The sequence below is a fragment of the Arachis ipaensis genome, chromosome B3, assembly GCF_059453495.1.
Source record: "Arachis ipaensis isolate K30076 ecotype BB chromosome B3, ASM5945349v1, whole genome shotgun sequence".
NCBI classification, from domain to species: Eukaryota; Viridiplantae; Streptophyta; class Magnoliopsida; order Fabales; family Fabaceae; genus Arachis; species Arachis ipaensis.
This window is the reverse complement of record NC_142438.1, coordinates 18,288,821-18,305,049: the sequence shown is the minus strand read 5'-3', so window position 1 is coordinate 18,305,049 and position 16,229 is coordinate 18,288,821. Positions and strand designations below refer to the sequence as shown.

Sequence of the window (16,229 nt, the reverse complement as noted above, 5' to 3'; positions counted from 1 at the left end):
AGCTTTTGTTGTTTATTTTAAAATTTATTTATTCTAATTTTATGAATTTCGTAAGAACTTTAGCTGCATATTATATGAAACTTCCTTTAAATATTTAAGTTTCATTTATTTTGAAATAAAATGTGTTAAACTACTAGCACGATTACTATATTAATTTTAGATTAATACAATCTGCAAATATCTTAATTAAAATGAACTTTATACTAATTTTTAAAAAATCATTTCTAAATTATTTCATAAAAATTAAATTCATTTTAGTCCTGCTCATAACGTGAGTCTACATTTAGTAAAGATTGAACACAAACAATATATTTTTATCTAATTCAACTTAATATTTGATTTGCAGTATTAGATTTTCCTAAAACTTATTCAAATATGCTATGTATACTATCATATATATTAACCATGGTAGAACATATATCATAATAAAAAAATAAATAAATGCATCTTATTATATAAATAGTTTGGGCTGCTATGCTTTCAAAGATTACATGCTACAGTAACTTAGAGTAACTGCTAGGTTACAAATATTGTCAAAAACATGAATGAAACTTGTTAAAACTAAAAATGAGTAGAAATAAAAAATGTTTACACTCCTACTTAAATAATCATCTAAAGAATGAATTTGACTGAATGACAATATAAAATCTTTACATTTTCAATACATCAAAATGAAATCATGTATATATAGTGGATATTGTTTGAAATCATCTCATATGGTTGTTCCTCTAGAGATGATGATAAAGCTTTACCTGCACTATTGCCATGCAGCAATATTTTCATACATCTATACATAAAAAAAAGGAAGAAGGGTAGTGGGAAACAGCCTCTCTCAACCCTAAACTTCAACCAAGTAATGGAACAGGAGTGGTCATTCAGAGTCACCAATGCCAGAAAATGAAATTTCCTTCAAGCCACAGGAGCAATGTTTTGAACTTCAAGATAATTAAGAAAGTAACATTTCCACCAACTCAACAATAGTTGTCTCAAATTTTGAATCAATGCTTGGCATTTTCACTATTCTAACGAACAATGGATTAAGAATACTCCTTCTTTCTGTTCCGTTCTCTTTTATCTGTCACTATCATTATTCTGTACATCTTGAAATCAATGTATGTAGATACAATTTGTACACCAGTTTCTCTTTTATTCCTTACTAGATGGTATTCAAATACCATATAAAAGCCCCCTATAAAACAGGGAAAAAAGGTAGGTGGACCCTGAAGAGTTAAATTTCAAATATGGATCATCATGCATATCTCCTCTGAAAACAAGAAAAACAAGTATAGAAGCTTGTAAATAATAAAAATTAAGAGCAGTAAAATCTTAAATCCAAATGTCAACTTAAGAGACAATTAAGGTTCTTTTGAAACACATTACCTCAAAACACACCATAGAAGAGGGAAATAAAATTGGCTATCTCCAACTCTAAGTTTTATGCAACAAAGGGTCTTTTTCTATTTTTGGTCATGGAGCAGTAGCAAATGGTATGCACATTAGGAACTAGATCTGGCAGGATTCAAAATTTCAAACACTCAATTAAAATTGTTTGATTTAAAAGCTTTGATTTCACTAATTCAATTAACAAAGGTAGAACAGATATTTGGTAGAGGTACTCAAGGATTCAATTAAATCCTTTTGCAATTTGAAAAGTGGTACTAAAATTGTTATCGATGAAAAAGAGTTGTATTTGTTCTTACCCTTTGGGTGCCTGAAGTTTGAGGCAACTTGAATCTGTCAAACTTTCTGCTCCTCTATGCAACATGTCTGTTACCTCTTACACTTCCTACAAATAATTAAATTCAATATCTTGTTACATATACTATATGTCCTCTTTTGCAATTTCCAGATGCAAAAGCATTTTCTTATATACCATCTTCTTTCCAAAATATCCGTCACTTTCAAAATTTGACCCATCAACAATTCAATATATCTTGATACAATTTATATCAAGAAACCTTGAGTTAAAAATATACCAAATTGTTTCCGTCTATTTACTAATAATGCCTTGATTATGAATCCTACCATAAAAGGTCTAATATATCTGAAACAATCACTTAAGTAATCAAGTTTGGGGTTGAGTAATTATCTAGCTACATCAAAATTTAAAGCACTATCTCACAATCATTAGATTAACAAATCTCATATTGATTAAACATTTGAGAACAAAAATCCAATGTATCTACAAAACATTCATATACCTTAATATTAGCAGGCCATATTTGCAGGAAAGGACAGTGCTACACATATAACATGTTTAGAGGCTCCTTGTCTTCTTAGGATCATAATCATATGCTTCGCCTGCTTTCACAAATCTACCTTTCACACGTTTTCTCGAATCAGCCCTTGCTTTGCGAGATTCATATCTTATTTGCTTACCAAACCTGCACAAGAAGAAATAAGAAACTCCATCAGTAAGCGTGCAACTTTACTTTCTTAGAGACTCATCTAGCATAAGGGATTCAAATCAAATTTTACAGGTCATGTTGTTTAAATAAAGTCAATACTGTTAATTTTGTACCATAAATTATACAAACGAAGAGTTGAAGATAGATAAGATACCTTAGATTTTTCTTTTTCTCATTTAATCTCAATTTCGCTTTCTCCCGGGCTTGCTGGCATGTACCCTTTGAGATCGGTTCCATAGACAAATCACCCATCGGGAACATCGATGACAAACCAGAATCTTGATAATCTGTAGCACCGATTTCACTCTCGCCGTTAGGAAGTGGAAGTGACATGCTTGAATAGAGTTGACTACCCTTTGAGAATCCCAGATTGCTGTTTTCATTGCAGCTAGGAGGCATAAGCACACAATTCTCATTGCTGTTGATTCCATACATCTCGCTAGCTGATCCACCAGCCTAGAACAAAACAAAACAAAACATCACCCCCGACGAAAAATCAGTTTTGCTCGAACAACTCCATCGCTATTAAACCACACAAAGTTTTTTCACATTCTAGAGTTACAATAGAAAATAAGTTTGCTTGTAACCTCTATTGTACTCTCGAAAAGAGCATTAGATTCTGTTGCTGATATGTTATTTCCCATTAATTCACGGTCCATTCCTCCATTAACAAGTTGGTATGTTGTGTCAATTTGAGAATAGTCAAATATTTCATCAGTATTTTCAAAGTTAAATTGAAAATTATCCATGTTGAGACCATCACCATCATGGATTCCTAGATTGTTCAAATTCGGACATTCCTGCAGCTAGAGTTAAGGGAGAGTTATAAGAAAAAGAATTATTAAAAATTGGATTATCTAAAATTTTAGTTAATAAGAACAGCAGGGTATTGTTAAGAGAACTGATCCAACATACAAAGTACGTTACTACTTCTTGCAGTGCAAATTCTAACCACTTCTCTCATTATTCTAGTACTTGCTATCCTGTGACATAATGAAATAAACTATTTGCATGTCAATCAATTGAGCATTATCGTTTCATATATTAATAACCAAATAAACAAGTAAATAAGAATATACAATTAAATAAAAGGGTAAATGAGTTTTTGTCCTTATAAAATTTAGAAATTATGATTTTGGTTCAAAAATGTCTGGAAGTAAGTTAGAAATGGAAAATAATGCATTGTTCGAACCATAAGTGCGAAATTGATTTGTACATCGAACAATATGGATGACAGCAGAGAATAATTTCATTTACTTTTGAAAACTTTCCAATCAAAACCACACACAGATTTTACAGAAGTCGAGATCATAAATTGCAAATTTCTCAGGATCCAAAGACAGTCATTAGATAATAAAATAGTAGAAGGTAGTACCTTCGGAAGGTTTGGAAGGAAAATTGCTTGGTCACCAGAGTATGCCATTGACATGTAATTTGCATTTGATGGAGGAATGCCGGAACTCAAAGATTGCTCCATCCAAGGCTCAAATTTGACACATGGTTCTGTTTCCTTCAACTTTTCATTAACAAAACCGAAATTGCCATCATTGTTAATAGTGTTAACAAGCTGCTCCAAACACTTGCTATTGCAGCTTTCACTTCTAGGCAATGATGTGTCAATTGATCCGCTGCCGCCACCATTATGGTCCAAACCACTTGAACAGGAATAATCATCGAGAACAAAGGAGAATAAGCCAGGCAAATCAGTGAAATTGGGACAACCTTTGTAACAATTCAACGATTGAAGCCTGTGTCCCAAAATTGAACACCCATTTTGGTTCAATTCACAACAACCTTGGCAAAATGACAACTTTTCCTCAATGCAATGAACAATTGCTGCTTCGGAATTGCACCTGTCACATAAGAGAGAACGAAGGTGCCTCATAGATAAACAATTTGCACTGTGTACGGACACATCACAATCCATGCACAAACGTGCAGAATCTGATTTGCAATAAACAATGGCTCTTGCAACCCCACAGCACTCACATAGTGTTTCAAATTCCATGATCCTCTCAAATCTCATGCTTTATATGAATAATATAAATTAAATTAAGTATTAATGCTAATTACAGTGGGCTCCAACATTGCACATGCTATATGAAATCATGAATTCTCTCTAACTGATCGATCAATGCTACTGAATTAAGCTCCAATGGTATTGATTCCGCTTTGTCTTTCTTGTAGCTTCTAACCCTTCATTTGAACCTAAGGGGAAAAACATCAAACACCTTAACGTCACAAAAAAAACAAACTGCAAATAGAAAACAAAATCTGCGCAATTTCATTGTTAGCTTTGAATTTTATTGGTTCAATATGATGTTGTCATCATAGTTACATGAATTCACTAATTAAGAGAGGAATTCGCGTACTAATTCACCATTTAAATCTGTCATAGCCCATACATATTTAAATGTGGGGTATCGCGTACTCGTTCCCGTGCAGGAACGTACCGCATTTCATGTAACTATGGTCATGACATTTTAATCGTTAGCGATAAATTAATGAGAATGTGAGTGAGATTTACACTTACAAATCCAGAAACTGCTGAAATAAAGATTCAGCCAATAGCAAGGAACGCAGAAGATGAGCAAAGTGAGAGAGATAGATTGGTTGTTATTTATACACGTTCATAATTTTTCGTAGCTTTTGCAATTGTGTTACACGTGACCAAAATATGATTGGCTAGTGAAGGTGACGTGTTACGTGACGTGTAGATTTTTTATGTTAGAAATGTTCAGCCTCCTAATTAGGAAGGAGAAGCAGATTTTCATGCAATTATTGTGGAGAAATCAGAGAACATAGGATTATTGAACTAGCACGTGTTCTGTGTGGCTCAAGTAACTATAGTACAAGTGTGTGTTACTGTGAGATATATAAATAAATTTAATTAAGAAAATTAAATTATTTTATGTTGGAATTACTATGTACGGTAATGTTAAATGCTATTTTTCATCCTGAATTTTCTGAGAAGTGGACGAAATACTAAATCTTGTTCTATATTTGGAGATTTAGATTCAGATTTTTTTTATTAAGCCTTGTGTGTAATTTTCTCCGTACTAAAGTGCAGTACACTTTTACTAAAAACACCTAATAGAAAGAACATTGATTTCAGTCTTACCCTCCAAAAGAAACATGTTTCATTGCGCATATAACACGTTCTTATAACTACAAAGTAGCATCACGTTCTTATAACTACAAAGTAGCATCACGTTCTTTGAACAGAACGATTTCAAAAAAGAAAATTATAATAAAAAATATATTTAATAATAATAATAAATACATTATTTTCCTTTGTTTAAAAAATAAATTCCTTTTATTTTCTCAGCTGGAGTATAATATGTTTCGGCTGGTACGATGGCATAATATTTTGTCCCAACTTAGCAGAATGCACTTTGATTTTTTTAATTTTATTTTAGAGTTTAATGTTAATGCACTAATATGTAAAGTATTTTACAGTTGTATAGTTATATCTATTTTTTTATAACTGCTAAAACTATTTTATACTAAAAGTATATTAAAATTAAATTCTTTATTTTTAGGTGTTCTTGACTAAGTTCTAATTGCTTATACATAAAATAAAATTTGAACTCTTTGATATTTTGTTTAATCGAATGGATGACTTGACGAGTAGACTAATTTAAGTTAGTTATATAAAAATTTATCTAGCAACAATTTTTAACTTTTTAAAATTTAATTAATTTTTTTTGAAATAATTCTTGCAATCTAACGAAATTATAAAATTAATTGTAGTTGATTAAATAACTTATAAAATAAAGTATATTTATAATATTTATTATTTAATGATATATTTAGTTTTTTATTTTGATATTAAAATTTCTTTTCGAAATAAATCAACCGAATTTTTTTTTGTTTTCTAAATTTCAAAAGAAAATCTATTTTAACAAACCAATCATATTTCTTAAAATACAGGAATTTAAAAATGAAAATAGTTTGCAAAAAATACAAATAGAAAATGAAAATCATAAATATTTTTACAATATTAAGAAAAGGAAATATTTTTATCACTAAATAGCTCATAAATATTTACACCTCACACCGTTTTCTCTAATCCAAAAATTGGCATCGCTCTCCCCATGCTTTGAACACCCCATGCTTTGACCATAGTAATAGAGTTATCAGGAAAATAAATAAATGCAATTGAAAAATAAATAATTTAACAAATTGAGAGATAATCATCATTCTTGACCATAAAAAATTTAGACATTGAGAACATTTAAATAGACTTTCTAATTTCTACATAGTAATTTTTACTCTATTTAAAACTTTTGGAAAGTTTTAACCAATCATTAATGTGAAGTTTTAACCATTTGCCATCCGTAATAATAAGATGGTTTATCTCAAGAGAAAGTTTGAGTCAATTAATTTTTATCCGTAATAATAAGACAATTAATTTTCTACGAAAAATCAAACAAGACTTTTTAAAATTAAAAGTCGGACAAGAAAATTTATTTTTATGGCAGATGTTACATGTTACATTGGACGTTAATTGTTGTAGGATGGTATTATCGTGCATTATACTAAATATTTTTTTTTTATAAGAATAATCCGAAAGGCTAAATGCTACTGATTTGTTTGACAGTCTACTTTAATATATATGTATATCAAAAATACTATTTGAATACGAAAATCAATCACTAAAATCAACTAGCATGTATAATTTAACTTTATATATATATATATATTAAAACAAAACCACACCTTGAATTAAGAGCAAAATGAAATAAAACCAGGAGTGTTGTGAAATCATGAAATGTTCATCTCATTTAAACTATTCAAACAAAAATATAATTCCACTCCATTCAATTACTTTCTATTATCTATTAATCAAAACACAGTCAAGGTTGAAATTGCCATGCTCATTTTATGTATATTAAAAAAATTGCCAGAATACCAACAAATTCCTACAGATAATACAGTCAAGCTTCAACGATGTTAGCAATGAAACTACAAATCAACCTTGACTAATTTCTTTCTCCTTTGCCTTGCATGTATCTTCTGCATTCTTGATAAATTTTTTGGTCAAATCATCAACCTGTAGGCAGGAAATATCAGAAACCATACTACTAAAACCATGGAATCTGATTCTCTTCACAACAACAATATGCATATATAACTTACCTCTTTCTCCAATCTTTTTATGTCATCCTTTGGGAGGCTTGAATACAATTTCTTAATTGCATCCATTGCCTGTAAAATTAACCATGTCAATAAACACAATTGCAACAAATTCTAGTACAATACCAGAATAATAATAATGCAAAATGATCACCTTACTAACCGGGAAAGAAAACATAACCCAGAATGTTAGGCTGAAGCCCTATTCCGTACTTTTGTTATCACCATTTCTTTTTCTTTTTTTTTTTTAAGAAAAATATAATAAACATATCCAGTCCACTCTAATACATACATTATATAACTCGGTACATAAAATAGTGGGATTTCAAGTTTCCAACATTAGTATAACTCGGTTCATCCGACACTGCAAATCAAACTTCTAAGCTTAAGAGAATGTATGAATGCCAAATAAAGCATGATGAATTCAAGTTTAAAGTGGGCCAAGTGATTCAGGTACAATGGAGAACTCTCAATACTTAATGCAGCCCTTTTCCTTAATACTTATCACTTCACTTATGCAAGTAAATGAAAATCATACAAATACCAATCAAGAAGTAGCAAAGCTTTCTACGCCACACCTTTTGTCGTGCTCTTCTAATACTTTGTCGAGCATCTTCACAAGATTTAGCAACCAACTTAGTCATGGCCTGAAACAAATGTCCAACAATAGGATATAGCAACATGTCATGTAATAAGGAGTGCAAATCAAAAGGAATTAAGTATTATAACCTTACCTGCATGTGCTCTTTGGTCAATCTGGTCATTCAGGGGCCGAGAGGTGAATTAGTCAATTTGTTATGAGCATATTCTTTAATAATTTCCTCAGAGGCAGGAGAAACTAAATGTAAATGGGCTAAGTGCTTACGGTGGGATAACGGCAATTAATCTCTCACCATCTGCTTTAGGATTTAACCCCAATGGTGATGAAACAATGGCATTCTCTAATTGTTTAAGTGTCTGCAAAGTAACATTACTTCAGTATTTAGCACCTTGCGAAAATAAAACAAACATCTTCAAAAATATAAAGTACCTCTGGATCATAGGGATTAACAGATAATGTTTTTGGATCCATGACTGAAACAACAGCAATCCGATTCAAAGGCATCTTAATACCGCCAGTTTCTACAATAATGTGGTCCAGCATTCCTGTGGAGACATTTTCATGATTCGTGTACTGTGTCAACTATTTTATCACATACACGGAGATGTTTTATAAACTACTAATACAACCAATAGTATACCTGGAGAGGCCCTTCCAGTTCGTAGTTTGCTTAGTTCAGTTGATAGCGCAGCCATTGCAGCCTCCATCTGTGACATAGCACTTGCCTTGATATTAGGCCCAACATTTGGTGGAACTTCAATGGTACTGACACCGGCTTCATCCTCTAAAATGTATGGACCAATGACCATGAACATTCAAGAAAGTAAATAATGAGCATTAAATTATGCTCGACAGTTGACATGATAATCTCGCAAGATGAATATGCAGCAGCGGATGAATATGTTTTAAGTCAAAATTATCGCATACCAATTCCAAAATCACAGCCTTAAGATAACTGACCTTTTTTATGAAAGAAGAATTTCATTAAGATGCGGAGAAGGATAATACAAACTGGGGATAAGAGTTCCTCTATACACTCATTTTCCTTTGGCATCTACAAGGGGGGAGGGCAAAAACAAAATACTGGATGTTTATTAGCTCCATCCTTTGAAACCCATATTTGCTTCACAATCTTCTTAGGTGCAACTTGCGAAGGTAGCTTGGAGGTGTGAACAAAAATGTCTCCAAAAGATGATGTAGAAGGATCCAGCCTAGAGAAAAAGCATTTCCTCTAGGGTGCTTCACATTACTAAAGACACTGCTTAGATTTCTTTTGAAAAAGAGGGGACAAATCCCTAGAAATCTTGTTAGGTTTTTCCCCTCCTTGAACCCAAGACAACACCATCCTTTTCTTCCCCAGAGATATCTTTATCAGAATGATCCAGTTTAACAAGCCTCCCCCGTTCACTTGATCAACATCAAGGTTCTCATAATCATCACAATTTGACATTTGAGAAGGATCTATCCCCAAACACAAGATAGGATATGTCCCACCCACTTACAGAAATTTAATCCTTTGTTTACCTTTATCTAGGACCAAACTAACATGAGTCCAGTTCAGACTGCATGCACCCTAAGTGTTTGTTCTGAGCTTGAACTTTCATTTAAAACCTTATAAAATAAATAATGACACAACCAAGGCCCATCGTATCTAGAAGTCAAAAAGTGAACTGAGCAATATAAAAACTGGTTCATAAAGTTTAGCAGAGATGTAGTGAAGACATACTTAACCTCCTTCCTTTAGCAAAGGATCTGCGACTTTCTATGATAAAATTAGCCGCTGGAACGGATAAATCTCTATTGTTATCAAAGATCTGAGTGTTAATTGGTGATCTGATAATGTGAGTGGTATCAAAACCCTGACGAGCAGAACTCCAAAGCATAAAAAAGTTCCTACAGGACAACGCACGTCTAACGTATCCAGACATCATCAGTCTTCTTCTTTCTACAATCTGCACCTCGCACAAGTTGAGGTTAAGGAATGAGGAGTCTACAAACATCATGATCCTACACTAAAAAACTTCCAAGAAATGCCAGTAATCTAGTAACTTTTATTATTTCATTGAAGAAAGAACTAAAACAAAAATCTTGATATTGGTCTCAGCATCTAATATAAACATCTTATATCGCAACCATGAGTTTCATCATTTCAACCAAACCAGGGAACAAGACAATCCAATTGATGGGTTGCATAAAATTATCAATAACTAAAAGCTGAAGATGGAACCAAACAAACAACTAAATCTATCCGGGTTTTTACTCTTCTCTAGATCATTAAACAAAGAAAAAGCATGTGATAATATGTGATCTAACACAACTCTGAATAATAATTTGAAATGAAAATTTTGATTGTTGTAGACCTATGTTATTTGCAGAGTTACCTATGATAGCAGTCAATCCCATGGGACCCTAATGGGATTGAGGCAACCCACCCCATCCCAGCACGCATCTGAGACGAGAGCAGATGAGATATCGGTTTTTTTCATCCCAGCCATCCCAACTGGTATTGTGGCAGGATCTCGGCCAAATCACACTGAGATCTTATGTGGATGCTGAAACCTGTTTCCCCCCCCCCCCCTATAAGCAGCATCAATGATGGATTTAAAAGAGGTATATGCGTACTTTCACTGCCCTTTTTTAGTCTGCAACTTTTCAGTTACTAAAATCACTTTCACTCCCATGTATATATAACATTAAGAGAAATCCTAAATTTCTCTTCTGCCTCTCTTCTTAAAACAAGTGGTAAATCTCAACTCTCAAGTGGTTTTCTCCTTTACAATTTAATAATTTCATGAAATGACACCAAGTTATCAACAAAAACCGACACCTTTTTGTTTTTCTATTTCAATTTGATTGTAGATTCATTCTAAGAGGAGGAGCAAACTTGAGCACCAGAAGTTGCAAGACTTTGTTTTTGTCAAATATAACCAAGCTCTTAAACAGAGATTTGATTGTAAAGATGGAATAGATCCTATTGTTCTTCGTAACGTTGACGCTGATAATGAGTGCATGATAGGACAAAATGGTATTTGATTATTCAATTTTTTGACTTGCGGGCATAGTTTTTTATTGCGGATGGCGGCTCATGGATGAAAGCCAAAAATCCACCATAGTATTATGGCGGACAGATGAACTTAAAATGCAGTACATTATAAATAAATTCTAATCAATATAAGCAATTTTTTAAGCAAAAAGCATGCAATTAATTCAGCAAATTCAACAAACAAACGCGACATTAAGACATAAAACACCAAAACAGATAAGACATAGAGCTTAAATGCCAACTATGCATATTCAAATACTAAAAAATCAAAAGAAACACCAGAAAATAAAGAACAGTGAGGACTGACATATGTAAAGTGAAGTTAAGGATAGAAGAAGAGAGGTTCAGAACAAGGTTCTGAAAACCGGACCAATCATCGAACCGCTCTAGTTACTGGTTCACTGGTTTATTAGTTCAACCGGTTCAACCGTGGTTCAACCGGAAAAACCGTTTTATAATAAACACCCGATTCTATAAAATTTCAATGAATAGAGCAACCGGTTCTAAACACTCTTCTACTGCATTTTTTTACTTCAAAAAGGGATCATAAACAACTAGTTCTATGAATAAACAAACTACAATGATATGCAATGCCAAAAATAGGCCAATGATGAAATAATAAAGGGTTTCTCTCTTCAATTCTATGTTCAAGCTTGTAGTAGACCAGAATCAACATAGTAATACCGTTGGAATAGTCTTCCTTCTTAATCCTTATATACCTCAGAATTTTCTACAAAATGAAAATTGAACACAACACACCGCCTTAAAACAAAAACAAAACAACACTCAGAAATCATCACCTCTTCCAAACACAGCCTTAAAACAAAACAGAACAACATTCAGAGTTTGAACATTGATCACAAAAAATTGATTTCTGAAACAAACAAACAATCAACAAAACAATGAAAACAGAATTTATTTTTCCTTCAGAAGAAGAAAACAATGAAAACATGAAGCATATAATAAATCAATGATCACCAATATCCTGCAATAATCTCAAAGACAACAATAAATACACAAGAACAATTTAGCAAATAAACAAGAACAAGACCTAAATGAAAATCCAACAAATTAAATAGCAGCAGCCTAACAATTTAGCAAATTAAGACAATAGTAGCCCAACAATTTAGCAAATTATCAACTTAACAAGTTCGAGAACAGAAAATCACAACAAAAACAAAAAAAAATTAGAAGTAACAGAACAACAACACAAGGACAATTAGCAAATTAACAAGTTCACAATAAGTCAATAACACTTAAAATTTAGCATAAGAACACTAATGCAAGTGGAATCATCATGCTAATATGTTTTCTGCAAAGATGCTATCTGTGCAGCTAAAATTTCCTAATTACTAAGATCCAATTATTCTAATTTCACATGCAATCAACTTACTAAGTTTCTAAAGGCTAGAAATTATAAAACCAACCAGAAATATGGTTAAAGCATTTCATCAAACATGTTGAGTGCGGTAAAAATTGAAACGAAATAAGAGAATTCAAAGCTTAATATCAATGTTATAGAGAAGAGAACATAACTATTGTAACTTTAATTCAGTCTATGAAAAAATCCAAACCACTACCAAATCAAATAGTTACTTATTGTAATAGAAATCAGAAGTTGCAGAGTTTGAAGCGGAGTATTGGTGTTGTGTAAGTGTATTGTCTGGTGGCGGCTTTAGGGAACTCACAAAAGAGAGCAGTTCGACGGCTAGGTGGAGCACGCGGGTTGGTCGCAGAGTTTGAAGCAGAGCAACGTGGCTTCCAGACGAACGCGAATGCGAACTCGAACGGTGAACGGCGAGTGAACGCGAACGGTGAACGCCAAGCGAACGTGAACGGCGAAGAACGCGAACGAAGACGACGGCTGAACGAAGACGCGAACGTGAACGGCAAGCAAACGGCGACGGAAGCGCGGCTGAGCAATCAAAGACGACGGACGCTGAGCTCGAGGAAGCAGCCGCTATCGGTGACAGCGAACAGGGGTTGAAGAGTTGGAGCACGAGGGAAGCTAGATAGACGGACGGATGGCGAACTTTGAGTGCGACGGACGGCGGCAGTATGCCACTCCTTGCGGCGGTGGTATAGGCTTACAGTGCTAGGGTTTTTTGGCTGGGTTTGTGCGATTTCTTTCTGAATGAAAGAAAGAAAGGGAGAAAGGGAGAAAGAAACGAAGGAGCTTCCGTTTTTGTGTAAACCGGGCGGGTTCCGGTTCGGTCCGACCTTCCGGTTCAACCATTTTTCACCCGTTAACGGTTTTACATGTCTGACCGGAGTGTTAATATTGTCAGTTTGCGGTTGAACCAGTCCGATTTTCAGAACATTGGTTCAGAACTTCATACTTACAAAAGGAATTGGAAAAGAAAAACCACCTAGAGTGGAGAAGGAGGGCCAATCACCGACGACGGCTTCTTCCTCGAGCAACAGAAATAACGACAGACAAGAGATTTTTGGAGAGAGAAGAGGCCGAAGCTAATGCGTGAGAAGGAAACTCTCTAAACTCTAAAGATTTCGGTGATGCAGCGTCGCTAAATCCGCCAGGTGATTTTTTAAACCAGTTTAGCAAATCACTTGGCAGATTTAGCGACGCTGCATTGCCGAAATCTTTAGGGTTTAGAGAGTTTCCTTCTCACGCATTAGCTTCGGCCTCTTCTCTCTCCAAAAATCTCTTCCCTCTCTGTTATTCTTTCTGTTGCTCGAGGAAGAAGCCATCGTAGCATCTCTGCCAGCGGCGGTTGGCCCTCCTTCTCCACTCCAGGTGGTTTTCCTTTTCCAACTCTTCCATTCCTTTTGTAAGTATGAAGTTCTGAACCTCTCTTCTTCTATCCTTAATTTCACTTTACATATGTCAGTCCTCCTTATGTTCTTTATTTTCTGGTGTTTCTTTTGACTTTTTAGTATTTGAATATGCATAGTTGGCATTTAAGCTCTATGTCTTATCTGTTTTGGTGTTTTATGTCTTAATGTTGCGTTTGTTTGTTGAATTTGCTGAATTAATTGCATGCTTTATGCTTAAAAAATTGCTTATATTGATTAGAATTTATTTATAATGTACTACATTTTAAGTTCATCCGCCCACCATAATACTATGGTGGATTTTTAGCTTTCCTCCATGAGCCGCCATCCGCAATCTAAAACTATACCCGCAAGTCAAAAAATTCAATAATCAAATACCATTTTGTCCTATCATGCACTCATTATCAGCGTCAACGTTACGAAGAATAATAGGATCTATTCCATCTTTACAATCAAATCTCTGTTTAAGAGCTTGGTTATATTTGACAAAAACAAAGTCTTACAACTTCTGGTGCTCAAGTTTGCTCCTCCTCTTAGAATGAATCTACAATCAAATTAAAATAGAAAAACAAAAGGTGTCGGTTTTGTTGATAACTTGGTGTCATTTCATGAAATTATTAAATTGTAAAGGAGAAAACCACTTGAGAATTGAGATTTACCACTTGTTTTAAGAAGAGAGGCAGAAGAGAAATTTAGGATTTCTCTTAATGTTATATATACATGGGAGTGAAAATGATTTTAGTAACTGAAAAGTCGCAGACTAGAAAAGGGCAGTGAAAGTACGCATATACCTCTTTTAAATTCATCATTGATGCTGCTTATAGGGCGGAAACGGTTTTCAGCATCCACATAAGATCCCAGCGGGATTTGCCGAGGAAAGTTGGGATTTGGCCGAGATCCTGCCACATTACCAGTTGGGATGGATGGGATGAAAAAACCGATATCTCATCTGATCTCGTCTCAGATGCGTGCTGGGATGGGGTGGGTTGCCTCAATCCCATTAGGGTCCCATGGGATTGACTGCTATCATAGATAACTCTGCAAATAACATAGGTCTACAACAATCAAAATTTTCATTTCAAATTATTATTTAAAGTTGTGTTAGATCACATATTATCACATGCTTTTTCTTTATTTAATGATCTAGAGAAGAGCAAAAACCCGGATAGAGTTAGTTGTTTGTTTGGTTCCATCTTAAGCTTTTAGTTAAAAACTGCTCACCAGTTTTTTTTCCTGATTTTATCCATTTTTAATTGATTTTGTGTTGAATTGTGCCAACTATTGTAAAATAAATAAAGAAACAGAAAGAAATATAAAATAAAGAAGTGAAAATAGAAGACTATAATATTAATATTTAGTAATATTATTACCTCAATATAATAGAGATGATTTATATATATTCACTAATTATATGTTGCAGTATATAAAGAGATGGAGGAATGTTTGTTGTTTGTGTAAGTCATTGCTTCAAACCGCACTTCTATTTATAAACGTACAAAAGTTACACTTTCAAACTCAATTAACTTTAGGTTTGTCTTTGATCAACTGAACTTTACTATTAAAAAAATTAGCCGCCCAAGTCATTAATTGGGCATCCATCCTTATCACAACACTTTCTCTTTGATGTGCATTTAAGATTATGCCTCATTAAAACCTTATTAAAGAAAAATCTAATGGAAAAAAAACTTTAATGAAGGAAAAAATAGTACAATATCCTTTGTGATGAGAATTGTTTCATTAAAAACCTTGTAAAAAAAAACTCAATAGGGAGAAAAACCTAACCAAGAAAAAAAGTGTATAGTCTCATAATTAGTGTTCAAACACAAATAACTGGTGGATTTGTTCTCATAATTAGTGTAGCAACAATTTTAAGGTATTATATAAACAATAATAGTGATTCATTTTGTGTATAAACAATAAACTACTGGATGTTCAAACATTTTCACCAGTGGCCACACAACAAGCATAAATAATTTCACCCATACTATTAAAATAAAAGTTTTGATCGGGTTATAAGACTTTGGTGTTTTTAAATTAGTTACTTGCACAAGTAATCTCGCAAATTTCAGGTTGCAAGTCATATTAAACATACGTATGCTGGTCTTATAGATGTATCTATTAAGAACACAAATTGTCTAATCAAAGCTTACATGTTGGAAATATTCACAACATATATCACTATAAATTCCTTTTGGAAATTCAACCGATTCAAATCCAAACTTTTGTTGATAATAGCCATAAAATA

The 16,229-nt window shown here is 33.4% G+C and overlaps 2 protein-coding genes across 7 annotated transcripts; both read right to left on the bottom strand.

The window, feature by feature from the left end:
* Positions 1 to 461: 461 nt before the first annotated feature.
* Positions 462 to 5,026, bottom strand: LOC107632692 (putative zinc finger protein CONSTANS-LIKE 11). Of its 3 annotated transcripts, XM_088509437.1 has the most exons (8): positions 4,942 to 5,026; positions 3,784 to 4,616; positions 2,996 to 3,214; positions 2,563 to 2,864; positions 2,202 to 2,384; positions 1,701 to 1,786; positions 1,381 to 1,509; positions 462 to 1,264 (listed from the first exon to the last, which is right to left on the bottom strand). In XM_088509437.1, the coding sequence occupies exons 2-5, from the start codon at positions 4,432 to 4,434 to the stop codon at positions 2,258 to 2,260; spliced, it is 1,299 nt and encodes a 432-aa protein (XP_088365563.1). In that variant the 5' UTR covers positions 4,435 to 4,616; positions 4,942 to 5,026; the 3' UTR covers positions 462 to 1,264; positions 1,381 to 1,509; positions 1,701 to 1,786; positions 2,202 to 2,257. The 3 variants fall into 3 exon arrangements, with proteins under 3 accessions (XP_088365563.1, XP_020973979.2, XP_088365562.1); XM_021118320.2 differs by having other exon boundaries at positions 1,381 to 1,786; positions 4,942 to 5,021; XM_088509436.1 differs by having other exon boundaries at positions 462 to 1,786; positions 4,942 to 5,021.
* Positions 5,027 to 7,165: 2,139 nt separating this feature from the next.
* Positions 7,166 to 13,327, bottom strand: LOC107629948 (Ribosome recycling factor). Of its 4 annotated transcripts, none has more exons than XM_016332915.3 (9): positions 12,880 to 13,327; positions 9,109 to 10,100; positions 8,789 to 8,932; positions 8,578 to 8,693; positions 8,413 to 8,504; positions 8,282 to 8,303; positions 8,126 to 8,194; positions 7,551 to 7,619; positions 7,166 to 7,464 (listed from the first exon to the last, which is right to left on the bottom strand). In XM_016332915.3, the coding sequence occupies exons 2-9, from the start codon at positions 9,200 to 9,202 to the stop codon at positions 7,384 to 7,386; spliced, it is 687 nt and encodes a 228-aa protein (XP_016188401.1). In that variant the 5' UTR covers positions 9,203 to 10,100; positions 12,880 to 13,327; the 3' UTR covers positions 7,166 to 7,383. The 4 variants fall into 4 exon arrangements, with proteins under 4 accessions (XP_016188401.1, XP_016188398.1, XP_088365561.1 ...); XM_016332912.3 differs by having other exon boundaries at positions 9,875 to 10,100; XM_088509435.1 differs by having other exon boundaries at positions 9,875 to 10,100; positions 12,788 to 12,909.
* Positions 13,328 to 16,229: the final 2,902 nt, after the last annotated feature.

Excerpts from the sequence above, each read along its gene's own strand:
- LOC107632692 (XM_088509437.1), bottom strand. The coding sequence starts at position 4,434 with ATGAGATTTGAGAGGATCATGGAATTTGAAACACTATGTGAGTGCTGT. Across the intron at positions 3,215-3,783 it reads TCCTTCCAAACCTTCCGAAG|CTGCAGGAATGTCCGAATTT; the intron begins GTACTACCTTCT and ends CCTTAACTCTAG. Across the intron at positions 2,385-2,562 it reads GAGAAAAAGAAAAATCTAAG|GTTTGGTAAGCAAATAAGAT; the intron begins GTATCTTATCTA and ends CTTCTTGTGCAG.
- LOC107629948 (XM_016332912.3), bottom strand. The coding sequence starts at position 10,079 with ATGATGTCTGGATACGTTAGACGTGCGTTGTCCTGTAGGAACTTTTTT. Across the intron at positions 8,933-9,874 it reads TGCTAAAGGAAGGAGGTTAA|AGGATGAAGCCGGTGTCAGT; the intron begins GTATGTCTTCAC and ends CATACATTTTAG. Across the intron at positions 8,694-8,788 it reads AACTGGAAGGGCCTCTCCAG|GAATGCTGGACCACATTATT; the intron begins GTATACTATTGG and ends ATGTCTCCACAG.